The sequence below is a fragment of the Sceloporus occidentalis genome, unplaced genomic scaffold (assembly GCF_023333645.1).
Source record: "Sceloporus occidentalis isolate IW3139 unplaced genomic scaffold, rSceOcc1.0.p SCAF_252, whole genome shotgun sequence".
Lineage (NCBI taxonomy): Eukaryota > Metazoa > Chordata > Lepidosauria > Squamata > Phrynosomatidae > Sceloporus > Sceloporus occidentalis.
Window position 1 is genome coordinate 362,809 of NW_028317232.1, and position 24,258 is coordinate 387,066.

Below are 24,258 nucleotides of genomic sequence, written 5' to 3' on the forward strand. Positions count from 1 at the left end.
TGGCCACCGGCCTGTTAATCTAAACAAGGAAAGCTGATTAAGAGGATATTGAGTGACTGATCTTCATGTGCCCTGCAAGGGCTGTAGGAAGATTAGCGTCAACACCCATTGCCCCTGCCTGAGAGAGATGCCCTGCCTAAAAGAAGGCTAATTCAAAGCATCTCCTGCATGGTGGAGAAACACAGAGCCTTGGCTTCACACAGCTATTGACTTAAACATCTTCCATCTATATCTTCATCGGCTACAGTATTCTAAATTAGTCTGATAAGTTAGATGACATCATCCGTTTGACATCATCCGTTGTTTGACCTCACCCTCTGTTGGCTTTAGATGACTTTGGAGCCCCCACGCGGAGCGTAGGATGGACTCGTGAGTATCACTGATTTTCTCACAATTTATAAGAAAATGGCTATAGCCCTATTAGCGAGATAATCCGGAGTCTTTGGTTGCCGTTGATGCCAAAGAAAAACATGTAGAGGTTCCGGGACCTCGGAGGTCACTTCTTCAGGTGGAATGACATACGGCTGCCTCATCCCTCGCCTTAATTATACTGTACATCAATATAAGTTATGATCAACTCATTTAGTCAAACTGGCACCTTAATTAAACGTTGGCTAGAAAACAGCCCATTGTAAAAATTCTACGTTTTGAATAACCGAATAGCCCTAATACTAGTCTTCATGGGGACCTTGACTTGTCATGATTTAAAGATACACGTAATTGAGTCACCTGCATTCAAGCAGGGATATGAACCATAACATACTGGGATCAAAAGCGCCAACTAGGAGTCATATATGATCACAGTGGGGGAGAATAGGAAGGGGTCAGACTGTGTTACCACCAGGATCTGCCCCTTCACCCTGAGAGTTCCCAGGGATGGTTATATATGATAAAAATAAAACAATGGGTTCTTGGTCTGCGAATAATGGAATTTGTTTGACACTTGGATGAGAAGCATGTAATATGTTTGTTATCCGGTTCAGCAGATCAGAGCCTTTAGCATAATTTACTAAGAATCTACCAATGGTTGCAAATCTCAATATGGACGTAAAATAATAGGGAGAGTTTGCAAGAGGTTTCCTGACAAAGCTCCCCGGGGCAGCTGTCCTTAATCTATAAGCAGCTTTGCATTCCGCCTTAAGCTTGTGTGCCTGGGCATGTGTTTCTCCCTGAAATATTGGTTTTGTGTTACTTATATAAACTTATACTTACAGGACATATATATATATATATACTTATATAATTTCAGTTCACATTGTCATGTAATGTAATTATTAATAATTCAAATGTAAACGTATGTAGAAAAATGTATTAGAATTCTCAATATACGCAGATGTCCCAATGCATGCTGAAAAATAAGTGGAATGTATCTGAAATATGGAGATTATCTATCTATCTATCTATCTATCTATCTATCTATCTATCCATTTTCTATCTATTTCTATATCTATCTATCTATCCATCCATCCATTCTCTATCTATCTATCTATCTATCTATCTATCTATCCATCCTTTTTCTATCTATATCTATCTATCCATCCATTATCTATCTATCTATCTATCTATCTAAATATCTATCTATCTATCTATCTATCTATCTATCTATCTATCTGTTTCTATCATGTATCTTTCAATCTATCTGTTGATGTATTATCAATCATCTATCAATCTGTTATCTGCCTATCTATCATCTATCTGCCTATTTATATCTATAATCTATCATCAATATTTAGTCTTACAGAATAATAGCGGAACTCCCGCCTAACGCTCATCTAGCCCTTTAACCAAAAAGCTTTGTAGTTTCTCTAGAAAAAAATGTTTCTTGAGACGATTCTTGTTCTTCTTAGGCCAGAAAACACTTCAAATACCACCTCCCCTACAGGGTAAGTAACAGAGAATACAGATCTTTGTGGACCCCTAAATCATTTGGAAATCCTTTGGTTACTAATAAACAGGGAATTATTGTTGGTGCTAACATTAAATGGGCAGGACGTAGATCAAGCATATAACAGTGTAATAAAACGTTATACATAGTAATGATGTCATGGGATAAAACTGTTGTGAAAAATTCACAAAACCCTGACTTTATCTCAGTGTTATTTACAAGCATATGACATCATAAATATTATATTTAAGACTCTCTTTTCTTCACCTTCGTAGCGTGTTGGATGATGATGTTCGCAATGTACGGCAACAGAAACTCGACCAACAGGTACTATATATATATATTGGCCATACGTGTTGTTGTATTTTCTTGACATTTATTTAAAGATCCATTAATGCGCCAGGTTTTTCATGAAAAATCATGAGAAAGTGCTCCAAACGTCTTGGCCAGTCCTGGATCGGCCATCAGGCCTACTGGGACGATACCTGGTGGGATATTACCTTTATTGGTGGCTCGGTACGTGTGGCTGTGAGCTGCATAGGTGTAAGAGCGTAGTGAGCAACCATGCATGTTCAGCCAGATGGTTTTATCGGCAGCTGGTCCATAAGTGTCAGAACCAAAATTAATCTCCAGTCTGGTCCTGCCCCATGAGGTTCCCTCTTTGGTATAAGTAATGAGATTGATAGCATTCCGTCTTAAAACTCTTCTAACGCTTGCCCATATTGCTTTCAAGCGCAACCTCCTTGAGAAGAAACAGAGAAAGAAGAGGCAAGAGCCACTGATGGTTCAAGCCAACTTTGATACCAAACCCAAGCCACGACGTTCCCAGAAACCCGAGGACCAGGTGGCACTGGTAGACTCCTCAAGTGCTTCCAGCATTTACTTAGGTATGTAACCTATTTAAAACCACGACAAGACTGCATGTAGTCTTTGTTTCTGGTCACCTTCTTTATTTTTTTTGTTTCATTTCATCGTAGATATTAAAATGATGTTGATGACGGTAATTGGGAACTGGGTTTTTGGGTGATTGGGCAGGACCTTAGGGTCACGCAGTATGGAGCTGACTCCTTCATATTCTATTCCAATGTTATGATTTGAAAAACACAAGTAGTCTATCAGAATTATAATCCCTGCTTGCACCCAGGTGATTCAATTAAGGATACAGTAACCAATTGACAATAGCTTTCATGTGGACCATTACTGAAACCATTTAGATGCCACCATTTAAAGGGCAGTCCAATGTCACATGCACCCTCCCCTCCAACAAAGAATACATAGTGGGACCACAGGTGGCACCATTTACAATAATTGTTGGAAATAAGTAAACGCAACATTTAAACTTATTAATTTACATTTTCTTCTCAAATCACTAAAATTTTACTGTTTCACCCTACGCTGTTACTGTTTATGTCTATTGTGTATTTGTGTTCTATGATTTTATTTCCCTTCTGTATTCATCACAAACTATTGAAGGTGCCTCCAATCCTAGCATGGCACTAATACCTCCCGGCACCCCCCACCACGTGCCCAGAGGCCCAAAAATCACCGCTGGGGCTCAAGAAAACAAGGAGAAAGACCTGTATGGAGGTAAAGCATGTGATACATATTTACATTTGTAGTAAGAAGGCCATATTTAGCTAAATAATATAATTTAATGCTTAAAATGAATATTTAAAAAAAAAATAAGCAACTAAGCTATACAATTCAGCATTTTTGAAGAGGGATTATCATATTTTTAGCTTTCTGCTAATCTCGACATTATTTTGGTATTGAGCTCCTTAGTTCTTAGAAATGAGGAGGACAACTCACTTAAGCTTTGATTCACTACATGGACAGGTCTACAGGATATCCCAAGATGATAATTCATTAACTTGGTCTTTAGTGAATAAACCCTTTAATGATGTATAAAAGCTGAACCTCAATCCATTTTTTCACTGTAACAAAAATAAATTTAAACCAATGAATAATGTTTTACTTCTATGGCTCATCCGTTGATGGTCCTTCATGCATTGCTGAGATGGAGGAACATCATTTTGATGTCGGCCAAGAAAACTATCACTGTTTGGACTTTCTTATGTTCATATCTACATGGTTCTCCTCTACCATTCTTAGACTATTCAGATGAAGACATTGAAGTGACAACCCTTGAAGACACGCAACCCCTCGCCAAGAACAAGGAACTGGTCTCTACCAGAGAGAAGCAGAAACCCAACACAACAACCGGTATTGTTTGACGCTCAATAACTGTTTAACTTCTCCGATAATAACACGCAGCTTAATGAATGTTCAAGACGTTCATTAACAAATTCGAAGGCTGAATACCAGAAACATTTCCCTCACAGACCGATAAAGCGTTGCATGCGCTAAACTGCATTGGACTCCATGCAAAAAATAGATTCCAATACACATTTAACGTGGAACTAGGGCTAGAGTAGACTTTTAAGACAAAAAACAGTACCTTATTTGTGAAAAGTGCGTTATTGTTTTGTTTTTCCTTTAATCTTTCTATACAGGAAACTCTGATTTGAAAGAAAGTAAATCCAAGACCAAGTTAAAAGCAACACAAAAAGTGCCAAAGAAATCCAGATCATTCCCTGCCAAAGATGCTGAGAAAGAAAACAAACCCGATAAGAAAGGTTGTGATGTCATATTCATAACTAGCGAACCTATAGAGAGCTAAAATTAATTAATACACTTAATATTTTTACTTAGAGAATATATATATATAGTTACTTCCGCTTACCTTGTGTCCATTTCCTGAAAGGTGTCGATGACACAGCCGTGTTTCTGGATGAAGTACAAGAAATAAACGAGAAACTTAAAAATCTGCCTTCGAGTGAGGAAGAAGAGAATTATTTTTCTGTTGGGGACCAAGTTGTTCCTCCAGCACCTGTGAAGCAACGTAAAAAGAAGAAGCCCCCAAAATCAGGTATTTGGAACTCTTTACATTCCGTTGCCGTTAGGACCTGCGGATAAATTAGGCCATGGTCTTTATATCCCAAAGCGTGTCTTAAGGTTCTCGGAACATAGTTTAAGGAACACAACACATTATGGTGATTTGATACACTCCAGAAATAGAAGTCCTCATCTATGACCTAGTGATGATAGGCGAAAGGTCATTAGTTGGTTATGAGTTTAACTTGGCTCCAGTTGGTTCTCTACCACTCCTGAGCCGAACATTGGTCTAGGAGACACACTGGGTTGCCGCGTTTGTCTAGAAGGACCCTATTTGTAGATTAATGGAAGCCGAAGCCCTAAACCGCTCATATAATAGAGCTAACCTTACCTATGAAGTTGTTCACAGTGAGCAACCAGGAGCTCAAGAAGACTTGGGATGTTCATAAAGCTCTCCCGAATAGTTCCGTGCCATCGAGAGGTTCTCATTTGTCTCAGAGCGTGCAGCAACAATGTATATTTTAATCATTGTGAAGGATCGAGAAGTGAAGACCGCATTGGGAGCTCATCAGCTCAGATATTAAGTCCAGGGCTGCGGTTGGGCTCGTGGGCAGTGTGCGGTGGTGCATGGGGTGAGAATAACATGTATTTCATCTAGACCCCTAGAAACCGTACCAATAATATGTTGATTTTTTTCTTTATTTTTTTTTCTCCTGGAGAGCAACGTAGAGCGAGATCAACATCGACAGGCCTTTACAACGAGGACAGCGATGAGAAAGATCCTGAGGACGATTTTGATGAAGATTCAGATATTCTGAGCAGTGTTATATATTCTGGACCCTTGTCTGACTCCAGCAGGGTATGTTGTACAGGTACCCCAATGTACACATACTCATCATTGTCCTCTTTGTAAATTATTTTATTTCATTGAGAAAAACACATGCTTCCAATAGACACTAGAATATATTCAGTCCACAACACTGAGAATGCATTAGTCCAGGACTTACAAGAGGTGCAGAAGACGCTTGTATAATGATATTGTAAAGGTATAGATAATTTAAGTGCTAGGTTTATTCTTTATAGAATCTTATTCATACATGCACATGATGTATAGATTCCTGTACTTTCTCTTAAATTGTTGTAAACCAAGGAAGAAGATTTTCAGGTTACAGAACCCTCGGATATTTGTGACCTTGAAGACTTTGCATTGCGCCCAGCTCCTAACAACATGACGTTAAAGTGCCGTATCACTCGAGACAAGAAAGGAGTGGACAAAGGCATCTACCCTGCATATTACTTGCACCTGGAGAGAGACGATGGCAAGAGGGTGAGATAATATAACCATATAAATAATAATAACCCTGTAATATAACCCTTATAAATGGAAATGTACATTGTAGAGGAGAGAAAAACCAAATTCTGGGGCAGAGTACACACACATTTATATATATATATATATATATATATATATATATATATATATACATACACACTAAAAAGTTTATGCATTAAATGAACATGAAATAGATCAGAAATCCAGCGCAGACGGGGTTAATGTTGTAAATGACTATTGTAGCTGGAAACGGCTGATTTTTAATGGAATCTCTTCATAGGCGTACAAACGCCCTTTATCACTCCCATCACTCCTGTGTTCCAACTGCCCTTTATCACTCCCATCACTCCTGTGTTCCAATGGCCCTTTATCACTCCCATCACTCCTGTGTTCCAATGGCCCTTTATCACTCCCATCACTCCTGTGTTCCAGTGGCCCTTTATCACTCCTATCACTCCTGTGTTCCAATGACCCTTTATCACTCCCATCACTCCTGTGTTCCAATGACCCTTTATCACTCCCATCACTCCTGTGTTCCAATGACCCTTTATCACTCCCATCACTCCTGTGTTCCAATGGCCTTTTATCACTTCCATCACTCCTGTGTTCCACCTTGTGTTCGCTGATCCAAGTTTAAGTGTAAAAGGTTAATTGTAATAATGTTATAGCTAGAAATTTTTTTTGTTTTCCATAAAGTGACCCCAAACTTTTGAGCGCTAGTTTATATATATATATATATATATATATATATATATATATATAAATATCACCAAATATCACCATGACAAACATCTAAATACTCAATTTGGCTGGGTTATGCTTGTCCTATGTGAATGCATCCCATTGAACATTAATTGCTTGGTTTTCTGAAACTTAAGGAGAGTGTTATCGGGGGTTACATAAAAAAAACCATATACCATTGTGTGGTAGTACACCTTGTTAATTATTACGTTTCATGGTAATTATGGAATCTTAATACACTTTAGGGTATATATATATATATATTTATGTGTGTGTATATACCTTATATATATATATATATATATATATATATACACATATAGAAAAAGAAAACTTGGATGTTTTCTGTAAATTTACAGCTTTTCCTTATGGCTGCAAGAAAGAGAAAGAAAAGTAAGACATCCAATTATCTCATCTCAGTGGATCCCACAAACCTTTCCCGAGGTGGGGAAAGTGTGATCGGAAAAGTCAGGTAATCCTTTTCCTCTGTGCCGGTTAAACGCGTTCCAGTGCCCTTCAATTTTCATCTAGTCACGTTACCCCAGTACCCGATTTCCTCAAATAACTACATCAATGGACAACTTTTCCATAGTATAGTATAGGTAGAACTATTTTCCCCCCAAATACTGGATTGTAATTAAGTATGATTTGTAAGCCATCAGACATCCTCCAAGGATTACGTCCATCACAGGTTGATGCAGATGATACACTGAGCTCTTCCCAGTGATGGAGATCCTGAAACATGTGTGATCAGGGCATAGAATGATTTTTTTTTTTACCTATGATTTTTGGGGAGTTTTAGGTATCAGTATTATTATTATTATTATTATTATTCTGGAGAACCATTATATTTTTCAACATTATTACAAGATCACAAATGACGAGACACATATGGTGAAGGAGTTGCAAGCACTTCAACGTTCTGCATTGAATGGTATTCCCTGGGTACGCACTGAATTCTTGCTTTGTTGTTGCCATGGAAACTGCAGTCTTTTTTTAATGTGATTAAACCTTCAGAGGAAGAATAACACGATTATGATTATTGCTTTGTCCAAGTAGAACAAGGCCTTCACTGGCCAACCATAATGACCAATAAATGCAGCAGGGGATGTTTCTCCAGATGTTCAGAGTTGTTTATTTAGAAACGTAGCCGCTTTCTTTTGGGGTTTTTTTCAGGTCGAACTTGCTGGGCACAAAGTTTACCGTTTTCGACAATGGAATGAACCCAGAGATGAAGCCTTTTGTGCAGGAGAAAGAATCTCTGAGGCAGGAGTTGGTCTCCATATCCTATGTAAGTTACAAAATGACAACGAGGAGTTTGAACATATATGTTCCAGGAGTAAACCAGGGGACAGGGACAAAAGTAGGGGGGTCATTAAGAAAAGCTCGTTGGAGCAGGACCCTACTCGCCTTCCGTTTCTATACAAATGGTTATGTGTGGTCCAAGGAAACCAGGGGGCTTGATCACCCGTGAGGTGCGAGATCTTTCATCTCCTCAACCAGCGTCTTCACTAAAAGTCAATGCTTTTTATTGTACTGGAGATGCCGACCACGGAGGTGGAAGGGAGAGGTGGCGCCGTCATAGGTCAGGTTTAGCTCGGTCTCAAAGGTAAATACACCACTGGGTAAGAGGGCACTGTTCTTCCACTTTAGTGGTCTTCTTCCCGATCTCTTGCGTCTATCTAATAACAGCTCTGGCCTGTTCAGCAAACACGCGTGAAGTTTTGCGAAACTGCTAGTAAACCAGCGTAATATTTCCCATTAACAACATAATACAAAGTCACTTTCTAAGATGATTGCTGATTATTCTCATTACTAGATGTCCCATTTAATGATACCTGGCTAATTATTAGCATTTGTACCTAGAGGGATGTAGAGATTCATTCCTTTCTTTTCTGCACTTTGAAGCAGAAAGTCCTGGATATACTGGCACTTTTCATGCTTTAATAGATTTGCTGGTTAAGTACAGATGTCGCATTTGGAAATGAACAGGAAGGTGTCCATGACGTAGCCACTACTTTGCCCGTTTTACACCAGGAATTCAGTATTAACCAGTTCAGTAACTTTTTTAAACCAACCTAGACGTGCCCTTTAGACTCATTAAAGGCAGAAATTTAATATCAAGGGTTGGATAAAAGAATAATGAAGACTTTACATTCTGCTGATCACAACACAAGCTGGTCAAATATTACGCCTGTAGCCTTTACAAAACTTGTCGTTTATTTTCCCTGTTGTAACATTTCCTAAATATTTTAAATATTGTCTAAAAGGCCACTTAACCAATGCAAAATCATAATCGACCTTTGACCCCCCCAAGCCCTGTTGTATCTGCTCCAGAGCTCCAGTAATCACTTATGGTGCAAAGGCATGGAGATGCAGCCTCCCCATTATTGAGTTCTCTTTCACCTTATGGTGGGCTCTAGGATATGACATCATAACTCGGTGTCATATTTCATATTCAGCATTGACTGTGGCGGAGGAATAGCTAGTGGACTGGTCTGGGCTGTCTTCACCTATAAATCATACCTCTCTTGAATGTTTCCTTCAAGTACACACATTAAATGTTAATAGACAAGCCGACTTCTCATATTCCATTAAGTATGGACATACCTGGGAACCATCTGAGGTTCATCCAGAGTCTGAGGAGGAAATCTTGTGTCCCCAGGTTTCCGGATTATTTTCCTTTTTTCTCTGGGCACAGGAGCAGCGGTTGGCCACGCTCTCTCCTTCTACTTACCCCCTAGTCGTTGCCCCCTTACAGATGTCTGGGGCTAGACCTGTGGCTATGCATAGCTAGGCCTACTCTCTCACGAATCCATTCCCCAAGAAGAGGGAGAAGACTGAGTAGTCTACCCTGGGAAGTTTCCAGGTGTACGTTTGAGTACTCCAGTAAGTAACATTTTTTACAATGTACTCATTGTTTTCCAACAGGCCCCCAATGTTTTGGGTATCAGAGGCCCAAGAAAAATGACAGTTGTTATTCCTGGGATGAACATGGACAATGAGAGGGTGTCTATTCGACCACGGAACGTAAGATGTGTATTTTTGCTAAATTGAGTAAACCTTAATGATAAAAATCTTCATGTTACTAGAACTCATATAATCAAACGTGGCATTGCAGAGTAATCATCAGAAGTGTTTTATGTGGTATATTTTGTGATGTCTTGAAAATTAATTATTTCTTTTTTTATTATCTTTTTTTTCTGAAGGAACATGAGACTCTCCTAGCCCGATATCAGAATGGGAACTTGGAGAACATCACTGTGCTCCAAAACAAAGCCCCATCCTGGAATGAGGAGACCAAATCGTTTGTGCTAAATTTTAATGGCCGTGTCACACAAGCTTCTGTGAAGAACTTCCAGATCATATCTCCTAATAACCGTGAGTTTGTCAACCAATGCAACTAGGATTTAATTAAGGTGCACAATTTAACTTGATTCTTGTGGCGGCACAAATAGCCAATGGACCCTTCTAAGTTTGGCTTCACCTTCTTCTGGGACAGTCTACCCAGACCCCCAATCCAAATGTCAACAATCCAACAATAAACCCTTCAAAATGATGCTGCCACAATTTGTAGGCCACGTCTTCTAGATTGGGAGCTCTGGAGAAATATAACAAAAAGGGCCCCTCTTGCTCCCCCTCCCGCAAAGTGCTTACCACATCCATCGCTTGGGATTGGGAGCAGTATGGTGGCACCTGGCTCAGTGCTATAAGATAAAACAAGGTGTCTACCAGGTATTGTCTGTCAACAGAAGATTACAACCAAGGCCAGATTAAGGCGCTTGGGGCTCTGGAGCAATATAACAAAAAGGGCCCCTCTTGCTCCCCCGCCCCCGCAAAGTGCTTACCACGACCATTGCTTGCCTCCCTCGATGTCCTTCATAGCCAGTCTTTCACGCTTTGCTCTGGAAACTGACGTCATTTCCATTTCCGCGACACAGTGAGGGAGCTAGGGGCCACACTTCTTACCACATTCTTAAATACTGAGAGGTACAGGCCCCTCATAGCGCTGGGGCCCGGGAGCAATTACTTTGTGTGATCCACGGTCAATCCAGTCTGGATCGAAGATCATAAATCTGTCCATATTCCATGAGAATTTGTCTTGAAAATATCCAACACTTTTAGGAGCAGGTTCAAAAAGGTTGTCCAATATATTTATATAGATAAACAGCATTATTAGATAATATTTATACTTATTTTTCTTTATGTGATGCCTCCCAAGCTGAATACTGCACTTTTCATTGATCATTTATTCCTCCTCTTTTTTCTTTACCCAGCCGATGATATTGTGATGCAGTTTGGACGTGTCTCAGAAGATGTTTTCACAATGGATTACAAATACCCGATGTGTGCCATGCAGGCATTTTCTGTCTGCCTGTCCAGCTTCGACAGCAAACTGGCCTGTGAATAAATTCACGATAACAGACTGGATCCAGTGGTTAAATGCGGAAGATCGGAGACAGCGTCCATGCTAAACAATGCCACTGATCATATATTATCATCAGACGCCTAATTCTGCCTCGTTCTAAATGCTTCGACATGGCGTGATGCTGATATGTGAGAGCTGCAGATGTTTTTTGTAAATAAATGAATAAAGAGAAAAATATGATCCCTGTTGTGTGTATTCTTTTGTTTAAGGAAAGACCGGCAGTATACAGTATCTCACAAAAGTGAGTACACCCCTCACATTTTTGTAAATTTTTGTATTATATCTTTTCATGTGACAGCACTGAAGAAATGACGCTCTGCTACAATGAAAAGTAGTGAGTGTACAGCCTGTATAACAGAGTAACTTTACTGTCCCCTCAAAATTACTCAACACACAGCCATTAATGTCTAAACCTTGGCAACAAAAGTGAGTACACCCCTAAGTGGAAATGTCCAAAGCTTTTGTGTGGCCACCATTATTTTCCAGCACTGCCTTAACCCTCTTGGGCATGGAGTTCACCAGAGCTTCACAGGTTGCCACTGGAGTCCTCTTTCACTCCTCCATGACGACATCACAGAGCTGGTGGATGTTAGAGACCTTGCGCTCCCCCACCTTCCTTTGAGGACTCCCCACAGATAGGGTTTAGGTCTGGAGACATGCTTGGCCAGTCCATCACCTTTACCCTCAGCTTCTCTAGCAAGGCAGTGGTCGTCTTGGAGGGGTGTGATCACGTTGGAATACTGCCTTGCGGCCCAGTCTCCGAAGAGAGGGGATCATGCTCTGCTTCAGTATGTCACAGTACATGTTGGCATTCATGGTTCCCTCAGCAAGCTGTTTGCGGGCTTCATCTTTAGAAGGGTCTTCCTTCTGGGAGGACAGCCATGCAGACCAATTGGATGCAGTGTGCGGCGTATGGTCTGAGCACTGACAGGCTGACCCCCCCACTCCTTCAACCTCTGCAGTAATGCTGGCAGCACTCATAGGTCTATTTCCCAAAGACAACCTCTGGATATGATGCTGAGCACGTGCACTCAACTTCTTTGGTCGTCCATGGCGAGGCCTGTTCTGAGTGGAACTTGTTCTGTGAAACCGCTGTATGGTCTTGCCCACCGTGCTGCAGCTCAGTTTCAGGGTCTTGGCAATTTTCTTATACCCTAGGCCAGCTTTATGTAGAGCAACAATTATTTTTCCAGATCCTCAGAGAGTTCTTTGCCATGAGGCGCCATGTTGAACATGTTGTAACACTAACGAGTCACATGACACTGGGGAGGGGAAATGGCTAATTGGGCCAGTAATTGAGTAATTTTGAGGGGACAGTAAAGTTACTCTGTTATACAGGCTGTACACTCACTACTTTATATTGTAGCAGAGTCATTTCTTCAGTGTTGTCACCTGAAAAGATAATAAAATATTTACAAAAATGTGAGGGGTGTACTCACTTTTGTAAGACACTGTATGTATGTAATATGAGATTAGTGGCAGCCTTTTTTTTTTTAAATATATATATTATTCATACCAAAAGACAGTCTATACGTATAAGAATTGTATAATCAGAAAGCCTTATCTACGCTAAATTGTGTGGATGCATAAAAAGGGCACTCATAATCGAATATTTTGTAAAAATAGCAATAAAACATTTGGTCAGTAGGATGGAAAAATACCCGGTCATAAAGAGGTTAGAATACAAACACATTCTGTTACATAATAAAACACAGGATCTGAGGATTCATCCCGAGACAAGTGATTTGTCAGCAAAATCCACGTGCTGGACACTCCCATGTTCCTTCTAATATAAAGAAGAGACTTGGATAGAGGATCACAGCCCGCTGTCAGCTTTCGTGTTTGCCAGAAGCTTTCTCTGTCTCTGTTGCTGTCTCTGTCGCTGTCTCTGTTGCTGTCTCTGGCCATGGCTACAAAATGGGGAATCTGCTCTGTAGGAAAAATCGCCAATGACTTCATGGTGGCCCTGGCGACGCTGCCACCTGAGGACCATCAGGTGAGTAAAACACTCAGAGGTCGGGATTCAATTAGTTGAGATTACTAGTTTGATCACATGTCTTGATTTGGGATAATTAAAACTGCTTTAAAGCCCATGTGCTATGTACGGAATGAATGAGCGCTGCAGAACACTTGAGGAACCTTCCGTCACTGGGGCTTCTGGAGGGGGCTGGTGGCTAGCCTCCTCCTTACCGACTATGGACCCTGGCCTTCTAAAGACTTACTTAGTTTAGGTACAGGGGGTCAGGTTCTACTGATTTTACCCCCAGTACAGGTTTTACCATATTTCCTAAATATTACAGGCTCTGAGGACTGCGGAGCTGATATTGATTTGGGATTGGTCCTGTACTTTGCCAACACAGATGATGTTTTACAATGATTTATTGTGTATTATACCCGTGTTTTCAGCTACCCCCATTAGTATATTGTCTCATCACTTGCTACCAGGATATGCAACCAGGAAGAGAGGAGCCATTATTTCAGTTAATCAGTTTACTGTCGGACTCTCCCCCCCTCCATGGTGCACTAATTTGTTGTTTAAATCGGTCTTTTTCCATCCCTTCTCCCATTGTATTCCATTATGTTGGAAATTCATTTCTGTCTGTATAAAAACCCTGTGTGTGACTCTGAAGAAGGAGTTCCTGTACAAGGGGGTCCTGTCACAAGGACCATATCAAGCGGTGCTCCATGGTTCACCTAACCTCTAAATTAAACAGTTTTGTTACTAAATAAACATTATGCCCAAATTCATCCAATAAATTATTCTTTAGTTATGTAGAATTTTTTCCCCGGAAACACTTGTCATGTACACAAAAGAATGCCCCGATAGGTTATTGCCATAGAAACTGAAAATTCTTCTTAAATGTTTTTGTGTTCATTTTATGTGATTAGAGTTCCAGAGGAAAGATTAAAAAACACGTGCTAAATCTTATTGTCTTAAATATTTGAGGGAAGTTGAACAATACTTGGATCCATTAGACATATACATCCCTTCCGCTGTATTCCTGTAGCAAAGAAGCTTTTTGTTTCCCCTCTATAGGCTGTGGCGGTGGCAGCCAGAGACCTGAAGCGCGCCAAAGACTTTGCCCGAACTCATAACATTCCAAGGGCTTATGGATCCTATGAAGAGCTTGCCAAGGACCCCAACATTGGTAAGATGAAATTCAAATCTGGGGAGCGGGGAGAAGGTTTTTTTTGTACTCTAGTGAATTGTACCTCTGGAAGCCACAAGACATCTACACTAAGACTGTGGACCTTTAAAAAAAGGTAGTTTTCGCAGTTTATTTATCTAGGAGGACAACGTGGCTAGTAGAAGGAGCAGAGTGCAGCCTACATCTTCTCCTTCTTCATCCTGATTACCAGTCCTGTTTGTCATCCAACAGCAATTCAAAGCTGACTGATTCCTACAGAACTGGCTAGCTATATGCTCAAACCGGCCACAGGAGCACTGGAGGGTGGCTGTAGCCAGAGCGTGGGACAACACACAGAGATCCCTGCTTACCAGCGGAATGCTCTAAGAACACCAATAACAGGGGGCAGACACAGATTTAATAGGTCCCCTTCTGTCTCATAGATTGTAAGCACCTAAGATCAGGGCTCTCTTGTCCTTCTGGATTGGTCTGTATTTTTATTTGTTAATCTTATTGTCAGCGTTGTATATTGTCAGTTTTATTTATTGTTAATTGTCACTCATATTCTATAGTAATAGAGCTACGGAGATATGATGTATGGATGTTACAAAATGTTAATTCCTCAATCAAGTATCTGATTATGGACAATGGATAGTTTATAATGGCGCTTCCATCCTCCTCTACATTGTCTTTAATCCCAGATATAATCCACGTCGGTGTCCTACACACGGTCCATCGGGATGTAGTCATGATGTTCCTGAAGAATAGGAAGAATGTATTGTGTGAAAAGCCAATGGCCATGAACACCGCGGAGGTCAAGGAACTTACCGCAGCTGCCCGGAAATACAATGTGTTCTTTATGGAGGCAAGTTACACTCTTGAAGATCAATATTATACGATGACAATGATTTTGTTACATTTAAATCAAAATGTTCTACTAATACCAGTTATTCTCTATTACGATGGGGCGGGGGTGGGGGGCATTTCAGTGAAACATGTTCTTGTATAAAAATTTCCAATCCAGTTCAAAATTGAGTAACGTCTATACAAATAAACAATTTTTCTCCCAAATAAATTCTGTAATAACAAGCCAGTCCACCCAGACAAACATTGACCCAAAAGGGGTGGTCATTATGATAACTGTCTGATTTGACACTCAGCAATTCCCAGGTCCAATTAACGTCCTTTATATAAAAGATAATAAGATTATCAATTGTGTATATTGTTCAATGTAAAGTAAACTTAAAATTTGTTTGTAAATGACTTGTTCATCTACTTTAATGGTTGTGTACTCTGCTTGGATGTTGGTGACTTGAGGACCATGACTAGGAGGTCACTAAAATACCCCTAGTCTAAGCCGAGGAGGACCGGTCCTGCATCCTTGGCATCTCTAACTGAGTTCTTTGCTGGAAAGGGAGATGCTCTGTTATACCAAAGTCTTGAAGACATTAGAATATAGTCATTAGTAGCTACAAGGAAAGTGGCGTTCCACCTTAGAAGTGATCCCTGGTGGTACTTACCTTCTAATAAGTGCAATTTTTATGATCATATCACATAATGAATTGTTAAGGTGAATATGAATTTGGCTTTGATAGGCTGTCTGGGGCCGTTTCTTTCCGGTGTACGAAGAAGTCCGCTCCATATTATCTCAGAAGGGAATTGGCGATGTGAAAGTAGTAAGGGCGGAATTTGGTTCTAACCAGTACCACGTTCCACGAGCGGTGGAAAAGGAGCTCGGAGGAGGGGCGCTTCTTGATATCGGTTGCTACTGTATCCAGTTTGCGTTGATGGTGTTTAATGGGGAGAGACCAGAGTCTGTGACAGCTAAAGGCTTCTTGTATGAGACTGGTAAGTAGTTTAATGCAGAAACTGTAACGTAATCCTGTTCATTACCAGATCTGTAATGTGATCTTTTTTTTAACAGGGGTGGACGAAACTGTGACTATAATTCTACAGTATGCAGGAAAACGCCAGGCCATCCTCACTACCACCATGATGGTTGCAATGCCAAACCAAGCTGCCATATGCGGGTCTAAAGGGATGATTCAGGTACGCAAAAAGTATTTAAAGGAGAGGGGAAAACACGAATTCTCATAACAATTCATGGATGTGATCCTAGAAGAGGCTGCCTTTGTAGACCCCAAATGCCTTTGCGTTTCGCACTACCAAGTGAAAAGGTTAGACATGGAAAGTAAGGAAGAGAAACTGCGGTAACAGTTCTTGGAGGTAAAAAGGAGAAAGTTAGGTTTGGTGGGTTAATGAAGGAACAGGGATGGATGGGATGGGAGGTAAGGAGGAGAATGTGAAGTATTAGGTTTTAAGGTAAAGAAGAAAAGAGGACAGATTAGGATCTGAAGTTCTGTAGGACTCTACAAAGTTGAGAACTTTAAAAGCGAAACATTCCACCCATACAGATTTCATGCTTCTGGGAGTCTGAGATGTGGCTTTAACTTTAATAAACATACTATTCTTCCTATGTGTGGGTATATTAAAGGTGGTGTTCTGATTGGGCAAAACAATATTTGAACCCTCTAGCAGGTAAATCGGATAAACTATCTTTTGTGTCTCATGACACAGACGTGAAAACTGTAAATGTCAAGAAAATATGATTAAATGGGTATTTCTGGGAAAGGTTTGGGTATTATACAGTACTAGGAATGATAATAATAATCTTACGTTGGTACCAAAGTGTTAAATTCAGCAGTTTTGGTGGAACAGAAGCTTTAACCATTTATATGGGTGCAAAGTGTTACATTAAATTGTAATCTACTATCTAAGAACTATGGATGAGATTACTCATGATTTCATTCTAAACTGTTTCCAGGTTCCATCATGCATGTGGTGTCCAACTTCAGTCATCATCAATGGAAAAGAAACCAAATTCCCTCTTCCCCCTTCTACGAAACCCATGAATTTTACTAATAGCACGGGGCTGAGTTATGAAGCTGAGCATGTGCGACAGTGTCTCCTGAAAGGTAATCAAAAGTGGAGTGATCTGACTTAGAAGGGACAGGTTTTGTGTTGTAGGCAAAGGACGTTGTCAGGTGGACACAGGCTTCATTGGGCTGGTAGCCATAGCAGAAACACGATAAGATATTTTACGTATCGGGGCAAGGTTGTAGACTTGTTTGTAGTTGTGTGACTGGCGTTAAGTGATGAGACACTTTCTGATCTTACAGGACTAAAGGAAAGTCCACTGATGAGCTTGGCAGACAGCGAGCTCCTGGCCACCATCATGGAAGAAGTTCGCAAGCAGCTTGGAGTCACATTCCCTCAAGATCGAGCCTAATTGTTTAATGAGGATCAGTTGAAAACGCAGTTCGACGGCACCCAAGGAAACAAATAAAAATTAACCAGCTGAAAAATAAAAAAGAATACTGATTTTATTCATAGTTCAGGATTTGATGTATAAGCGCTGCATGGACTTTCTCCTTTTCCCTTTTATATATTTATGATCAGAACCCAATGCTCACTTCCCACCAAGTTCAAGGTGAACCCTATTGCGGGCTTCTGACTTTTCATTGGCTGAATTAGCTGATCTGAAAAAAAAAACCCATAGTCTCAGCCTCCACAAAAAAGTACTTTTTTCATAATCCGGGCTTCTGTTATGTAAGAATTTAGTTGATTCTCATGACTGGTCTTCGTATAAGGCCCACCGGTCTGGGTGACAGTCCCCACTACATTGTCCGAAGAGTCGTAGGGATTCTGGGTAATATGGCACAATCTTAGATTTTCACAGCCTATAGAAACATAAAGGTTTATTCACTAAAGCCGAAGAGATACAGCAGGGCAATCCTAGCAATGGTCTTCTATAAGACGTTTTACATATTTTATACAGGACCTGCTAAGCCATTGTCATAGAAGGTTGTGGAACTGATTACCGAGCCTCCGGTTCCAATTACTTCTTGCCCCTTATCTTGGGGTAGCTTTGCCTTTGCGCATGCTGGGAGGGTGAGTCTCAGGCATGTTCATAAAGTATAATGAAATATTTTAATTGAATTTACAATGCCTGCAAACTCCCGCTTTAGTGAATAAACCTCAAAATCTGAAATTTCTGGAAAAAGATAAATGCTGGATGCGATTTCAGCTCAACGTTTTAATAACTGCTATAACATAAATTATAATTTATTGTTACTTTTATGACTACAAACTCAACTGTCAGTGGGCGTTCTCGCCGTCGTCACGGAACACCCCCCATTTAAGAGGGAAAGGGGGGGTTTGATGTCGGTATCAGGACCCCCCATGACCGAGAGGATTCAGAACTGGAGCCACTTAAGCCTAATTACTGCTACCGGAGACCTACTGCTCCCTCTGTTCATTCCTCCTCTTTCAATTACCCCGACTACTCCCTTTAGATTGTAAGCTCTCGAGCCGGGACCCTCAAAAGTCTACTTTGTGTAAAAGCACCATAAGGCTAGATGGCAGCCCACGGGCCGGGTTCTCCTCTCCTGGTGTGTCTGTTTGTATTCATGTATATTTGTTATGTGTGTTAACAGCCCCACTCAAATTGTACAGCGCTGCGTAAATTGTTGGCGCTTAGTAAATAAAAGATAATAATATTAATAATATAAAAGGACATTGTATCCTCCACCAGAGGCCTGTAGAAGAGACGGCACAGAGTTCAGGCATTGGCTCTGCCTGCCGCTCGTCAGCAGTATTTGAGATTTGCTAATCTAGACCCTCCCCACCATCGCCGTCCTGTGAAAAGAACTGTCTCTCTCAGCCGGCGTCAGACTGTCCCTCCCTGATCTGACATTCAGCCCCCGAGCCGTCACTCTCTCCAGCTATGGCAACAAAATGGGGAATCTGCTCTGCAGGTAAAATCAGCCATGACTTCATGGTGGGCCTGGAGACCCTTCCAGCTGAGGACCATCAGGTGGGTCAAAGCTCATGGTGCTTACAGATACTGTATCAAAGGTCCCTTAGATCCTATAGGGGTTTCCCAGGGTAACTTTACACCCATGCTTCCTGGACTGTCCCAAGGAGCTAACAATCATTTATGAGTCATCTTGTGTCCTCCACCCCACACTCCCCTTTCATAGTCTGTGTTCTCCTCCACTTTAGCTTCTAATGCTAAATTTTCATTTTAAACTTCAGTGAGCATTCTGGGCACTAAAGGGCCAAAGATAACTCCATCTGTCTCACCTTCAAAACAGGAGAACAGTCCCCAAACTACCAGGAAATCTGGATACTCCACTGTATGCTGTCAATCATTCTGCAGCTGCCCCCGATTTAAAGGGGAGCTCACGCACATTACTGATTATCCGGCATTGCGGCTTAAACAACAACCATACCTCCCAACAGTCTCAAATTTACCAGGACAGTCCAGCTTAGTGAGAATAAGATTGCAGCGACTAAGCCTTGAAGTGACTGGAATAAAGGGTTAAATGTAATGCAAAGGTTGGCTTTAACTTGTAATAACACTTTTTGGGTTTCCGACATAGTTTTTGAACCCGGCGTAAATAAGTGCAAATATTTTTTTTTTGTACAAGACCTTCTCTAATTCCAAAGGTTGCAGTGTAACGACCTGTTCGGGTGACTGACTTCTTTTCAATGTATGGTCATTCTGGTTGGACTGGCGTTACTCGATCGTCCACCATTTTTTTGGTGTCAAACATACCTACACCTGACCGTGGAATCTGCAGCTTCACAGGTCTAAAAGAATAACATCTTTTTTTTATTTGAAACTCTGAAATTTGCGTTTAACCAGCCTGGTTGATCTCCTGGTGAAGGTTCACGGTGAAGGTAAGTAGAACATGGACTTCTGAATCCGGCCTCAATGTGTTTCTTTTTGGCAGGCTGTGGCGGTGGCAGCGAGAGACCTGAAACGTGCTAAAGATTTTGCCGATACCCATAAGATTCCAAAAGTTTACGGCTCGTATGAAGAACTTGCCAAGGACCCTGATATTGGTGAGAACGATCACTAACCCCATCCCCTCTAGATGTATTAATGAACACACATTTTTGTAAAGGACTATTAGCGTTCTTGATACAAGAGAGAGGATTACATACCTCCCAACTGTCTCGTTTTCATGCTGTAGGCTACAGGGATCTTGGGCCAGTTAGGCCTTGACAAAATTATTGGGGTCTACAGCTCTTATATTCTGCCTCATTGTGATGTAAGGAACCGAGGCAAGGCCATCTTCTTGCCCTGGGCTGCACCTCTAAGCCTGGGCAACCCACATCCAACAATCCCCCCCCCCAAACAAATAGTGTCCCAGTTTGGGCACCTGAGATGCTGGAGAGTATGAGACGGCGCAGGATCGCTAAAAAAAACTTACATGAAATAAAAAGAACACATCATGGTGTAATAAATCAATCAATAAACCCCAATATGGGATCGGTGAATACACCCACCAGCAAAACGGAGAGGAAAGCTTTCTGTCAACGCAAGCGTACTTCAGCTCCTCATAGACAAAAATCTTCAATATAGTCTAAACATAAAAAAATAAAACAAACACGTGAAGCGGAACAAGCGGCAATAAGAATAATCCCCTCCGGGCTAAAATACACTCACAGGATATATATACAGAGTTAAAAAATAAGCAGTGCATTAAGAAATTGATGTCCCCCCGGATTTATGATCCGCTTCATGTCATTTTAATGGACAAAACAAGGGAAATTTCTAAGAGACCCAAAACTTTTGAATAGTAGTGTGTGTATGTGTGTGTGCATGTAAATGTGTTTGTGTGTGTATATATATATATATATATATATATATATATATATATATATGAATAATGTGCATTTGTTTTCCCCAGACGTGGTATATGTCGGTGTGTTGCACACTGTCCACCGTGATGTCGTCCTAATGTTCCTGGAGAACAGAAAGAACGTTCTGTGCGAGAAACCCCTGGCGATGAACTCCGCCGAGGTCCGGGAAATGATTTCCGCTGCTGGGAAGTATAACGTATTTTTAATGGAGGTATGTCGCGGTTATGAATTATTATTTTTGTCCCCTTAATGGTGAACCTAAAAAAATAAAACCTAAACAAGCAAAACTTGTATATGTCCTGCCAGAAATCCTTTTTTTTTTTTTATTATTTATTTAGCAATTCAATGCTACCATTCTTATGCATGCTCATTAAAGGTGCTGTTCCACCTTGTCTTCTGAATTTCACATTTCAATAACTAAATGCATGATAAGAAACGTAGTTTAATTTCTAAACCCTCCCAGACTTAAAATCACGTTTCATAAATTCTCAGGCTTTTTGGAGTCGCTTCTTCCCGGTTTATGAACAGATCCGCTCCCTGCTGCGTCAGGACGCTATTGGAGAGGTGAAGGTTGTGAGAGCCGAGTTCGGCTACAGTTTGTGTCATGTTCCGAGGACGGTGGAGCGGGAGCTCGGAGGGGGAGCGCTGCTGGATATCGGCTGCTACTGTCTTCAGTTTGCCTTAATGGCATTTAATGGAGAGAAGCCGGAGTCGGTGACAGCCAAAGGCTTTCTTCATGAAACGGGTACATCTTTACATTTTCATCCTCTCTGTTAATATTATTTGTTAGGTGGAGGCTTCCTCGATGGTTCATTTAAATACAGGGGGGGATTACTGCACGCACGCCTGGTTTTGCCACAGAGGCTCTTGGGCTTGCAGGTGACGGATGGGCAGCCTTTTGAGCACCAGGTTGGGGGAATTGATGTTTAGTCCCGCCCAGTCTCCGCCTACTTTGTGCACAGTACCACCATATTTCCTACCCACCAGGGTCTAGCCACACCCCTGAAACACCTAGCCCTGCCCACACATGCCCAGTTCCTATATAAGGAGAAAGCGAGAGCCCTTCCACGTCGTATACATATATAGAGATGCACCAGGCGGTGGGGGCAAGTGGATGTGGCCTGTGTGGCCCTTTACCCTCCCTCAGATTTTTTTTGTTACATTTTGTTCTTGTGAACTAAACAGTAAAACATACATATTTACCAGCACTTTATCTTTTTAGGAGTGGATGAAACGGTGACAGTTATCCTCCAGTATCCAAGGAAACGCCAGGCCATCCTGACAAGTACCATTGTAACTACGCTGCCAAACCAAGCGGCAATTACTGGCACTAAAGGAAATATTCAGGTACTCATGTATCCAGTAGGTGGCTTGTGTCTAAGATGCCGCTTAATGCCACGCAGCCCGTTTATCCTTTATGTAGAATGATTACCCAATAATGGTATCATCTTTACCAGATTAGCGTTCTTTCTTTCTATGGCTAACATGGCACAGCTCTATACCTTCACACACAGACACGATACACAGGGTTAGAGGTGCAGCCCGGGGCAAGAAGATGGACTTACCTCGGATCCCCACATCACGAGGCAGAATACATGAGCTGTAGGCGAGGTCTGAGCCACAAAAACATAGACCCCCATAATTTTGTAATCTTCTGATCTTCATAACTGGCCCACAATCCCTGTACCCTACAGCTCCTGGATGGGACAGTTGGGAGGTATGTAATTCTCTCTCTGGTATCAAGAATGCTAATGGTCCTTTACAAAAATATGTATATATAGGTTTTTTAGACTTATAGTTCCAAAACTTTGGTGGAGATGACTGCCTCTGTAGGACACCTTCAATGCACTTGGTTCCTACTTTGGTAAGATCTTTCAGCAAATTCACCATCCAATGTCCACCCACTTTTTTTTACCCTAGTCCCCTTTGTTTCAATTATTATTTACCATAAGAGATCAAATGTTGGCAAACTTGCTAGACTCAGTTTAGCATTAGGCTTTTCTGGAATGACCCGAGTTTATCTGAACCTCACGTGAGCTCCAGGAAGCACCATCAGTGAGGAATCATGCGTTAATACAACGGAGGTCCACTCATGGTTTGATGCCTGGATATACTATTTGGAATGTCTGTCTTCTCTTCTGCAAGATTCCTTCATTGATGTGGTGCCCAACTTCACTCATCGTCAATGGAAAAGAAACCCAATTTCCGCTTCCCCCGACTACAAAGAACATCCATTTTATTAACAGCACGGGGCTGAGTTATGAAGCAGAACACGTTCGCCAGTGTCTATTGAAAGGTAATTAAAATGACATAGGGTGTGCGATATTATTCTACCTTTAGGAAGTAAACGAGAGATTGTCTTGGTGTCGCAGGATTGAAAGAAAGCCCGGTTATGAGTTGGGAAGACAGCAAGCTGCTGGTCCGCATTATGGATGAAATCCGCAAGCAAATTGGTGTTACATACCCTCAGGATCAAGTCTGATTAACTAAACCACTGACCGGAGGACACTGAAACTGGATTAAAAGCACAATTAACCCAACACAGAAGGCTCAATAAACATGTAGTAAAATTACCTATATATTGTTTCTTGTTTTAAAATTCAATTGTTACATCAAGACAAAAGGTGAGACGCCGACACGCAATGAAGAGGAAAGACTCAATGAGCTGCTCAAATATAATTCCTTTATTTGGGTTCATAGCCCCATATTAAAAATGTATAGTATCAAAGCAGAGAAAAAATACCAAAAACATTCCAGCCCCTAGAACAGGGAATCTGCTTAACGTGTTTCGCACCGAAGGCACTTTATCAAAAGCTCATTTCTGAGCAGATTCCCTGGGCTAGGGGCTGGAATGTTTTTTGGTATTTGCTTTATATTTTTGATACTATAAATTATAGGACTACAAACCCAAATAAAGGAGTTATATTGCAGCAATGAATTGTTTAATTCATCTTCATGGAGTGCCAGCTTTTCACCTTTGGTCTTGCTTTGTAGTGGGTGCTCCACTTGACTTTTACTTGCCATTCAATCTAATATATGGTCTGAGCTGGTGTTCTATTTGATTTAGGTATTCTATATCAAAGGCTAGTCAGTGGCAAAACTTTTAGTTTCCCAACCTGTCTTGAACTAAACT

At 41.1% G+C, this 24,258-nt stretch overlaps 3 protein-coding genes across 3 annotated transcripts; all 3 read left to right on the forward strand.

The window, feature by feature from the left end:
• Window positions 1-361: 361 nt before the first annotated feature.
• LOC149276004 (tubby protein homolog) lies at window positions 362-11,265 on the forward strand. Its single transcript, XM_089504026.1, has 13 exons — window positions 362-369; window positions 2,161-2,212; window positions 2,619-2,772; window positions 3,998-4,108; window positions 4,399-4,521; window positions 4,650-4,814; window positions 5,500-5,639; window positions 5,931-6,107; window positions 7,214-7,326; window positions 8,031-8,145; window positions 9,786-9,884; window positions 10,064-10,235; window positions 11,132-11,265. The coding sequence occupies exons 1-13, from the start codon at window positions 362-364 to the stop codon at window positions 11,263-11,265; spliced, it is 1,563 nt and encodes a 520-aa protein (XP_089360152.1).
• Window positions 11,266-13,189: 1,924 nt separating this feature from the next.
• Window positions 13,190-17,700, forward strand: LOC149276005 (trans-1,2-dihydrobenzene-1,2-diol dehydrogenase-like). The gene is made up of 7 exons (XM_089504010.1): window positions 13,190-13,279; window positions 14,321-14,432; window positions 15,113-15,276; window positions 16,007-16,259; window positions 16,336-16,460; window positions 17,236-17,386; window positions 17,591-17,700. The coding sequence occupies exons 1-7, from the start codon at window positions 13,190-13,192 to the stop codon at window positions 17,698-17,700; spliced, it is 1,005 nt and encodes a 334-aa protein (XP_089360136.1).
• Window positions 17,701-19,197: 1,497 nt separating this feature from the next.
• On the forward strand, window positions 19,198-23,607 carry LOC149276006 (trans-1,2-dihydrobenzene-1,2-diol dehydrogenase-like). Its single transcript, XM_089504011.1, has 7 exons — window positions 19,198-19,287; window positions 20,210-20,321; window positions 21,173-21,336; window positions 21,618-21,870; window positions 22,348-22,472; window positions 23,271-23,421; window positions 23,498-23,607. The coding sequence occupies exons 1-7, from the start codon at window positions 19,198-19,200 to the stop codon at window positions 23,605-23,607; spliced, it is 1,005 nt and encodes a 334-aa protein (XP_089360137.1).
• The last annotated feature ends 651 nt before the right edge of the window (window positions 23,608-24,258 follow it).

Excerpts from the sequence above, each read along its gene's own strand:
- LOC149276004 (XM_089504026.1), top strand. Across the intron at positions 6,108-7,213 it reads AGAGAGACGATGGCAAGAGG|CTTTTCCTTATGGCTGCAAG; the intron begins GTGAGATAATAT and ends GTAAATTTACAG. Across the intron at positions 9,885-10,063 it reads TGTCTATTCGACCACGGAAC|GAACATGAGACTCTCCTAGC; the intron begins GTAAGATGTGTA and ends TTTTTTCTGAAG.
- LOC149276005 (XM_089504010.1), top strand. The coding sequence starts at position 13,190 with ATGGCTACAAAATGGGGAATCTGCTCTGTAGGAAAAATCGCCAATGAC. Across the intron at positions 14,433-15,112 it reads TGCCAAGGACCCCAACATTG|ATATAATCCACGTCGGTGTC; the intron begins GTAAGATGAAAT and ends CTTTAATCCCAG. Across the intron at positions 17,387-17,590 it reads GCGACAGTGTCTCCTGAAAG|GACTAAAGGAAAGTCCACTG; the intron begins GTAATCAAAAGT and ends CTGATCTTACAG.
- LOC149276006 (XM_089504011.1), top strand. The coding sequence starts at position 19,198 with ATGGCAACAAAATGGGGAATCTGCTCTGCAGGTAAAATCAGCCATGAC. Across the intron at positions 21,871-22,347 it reads AGGCTTTCTTCATGAAACGG|GAGTGGATGAAACGGTGACA; the intron begins GTACATCTTTAC and ends TTATCTTTTTAG. Across the intron at positions 22,473-23,270 it reads GCACTAAAGGAAATATTCAG|ATTCCTTCATTGATGTGGTG; the intron begins GTACTCATGTAT and ends CTCTTCTGCAAG.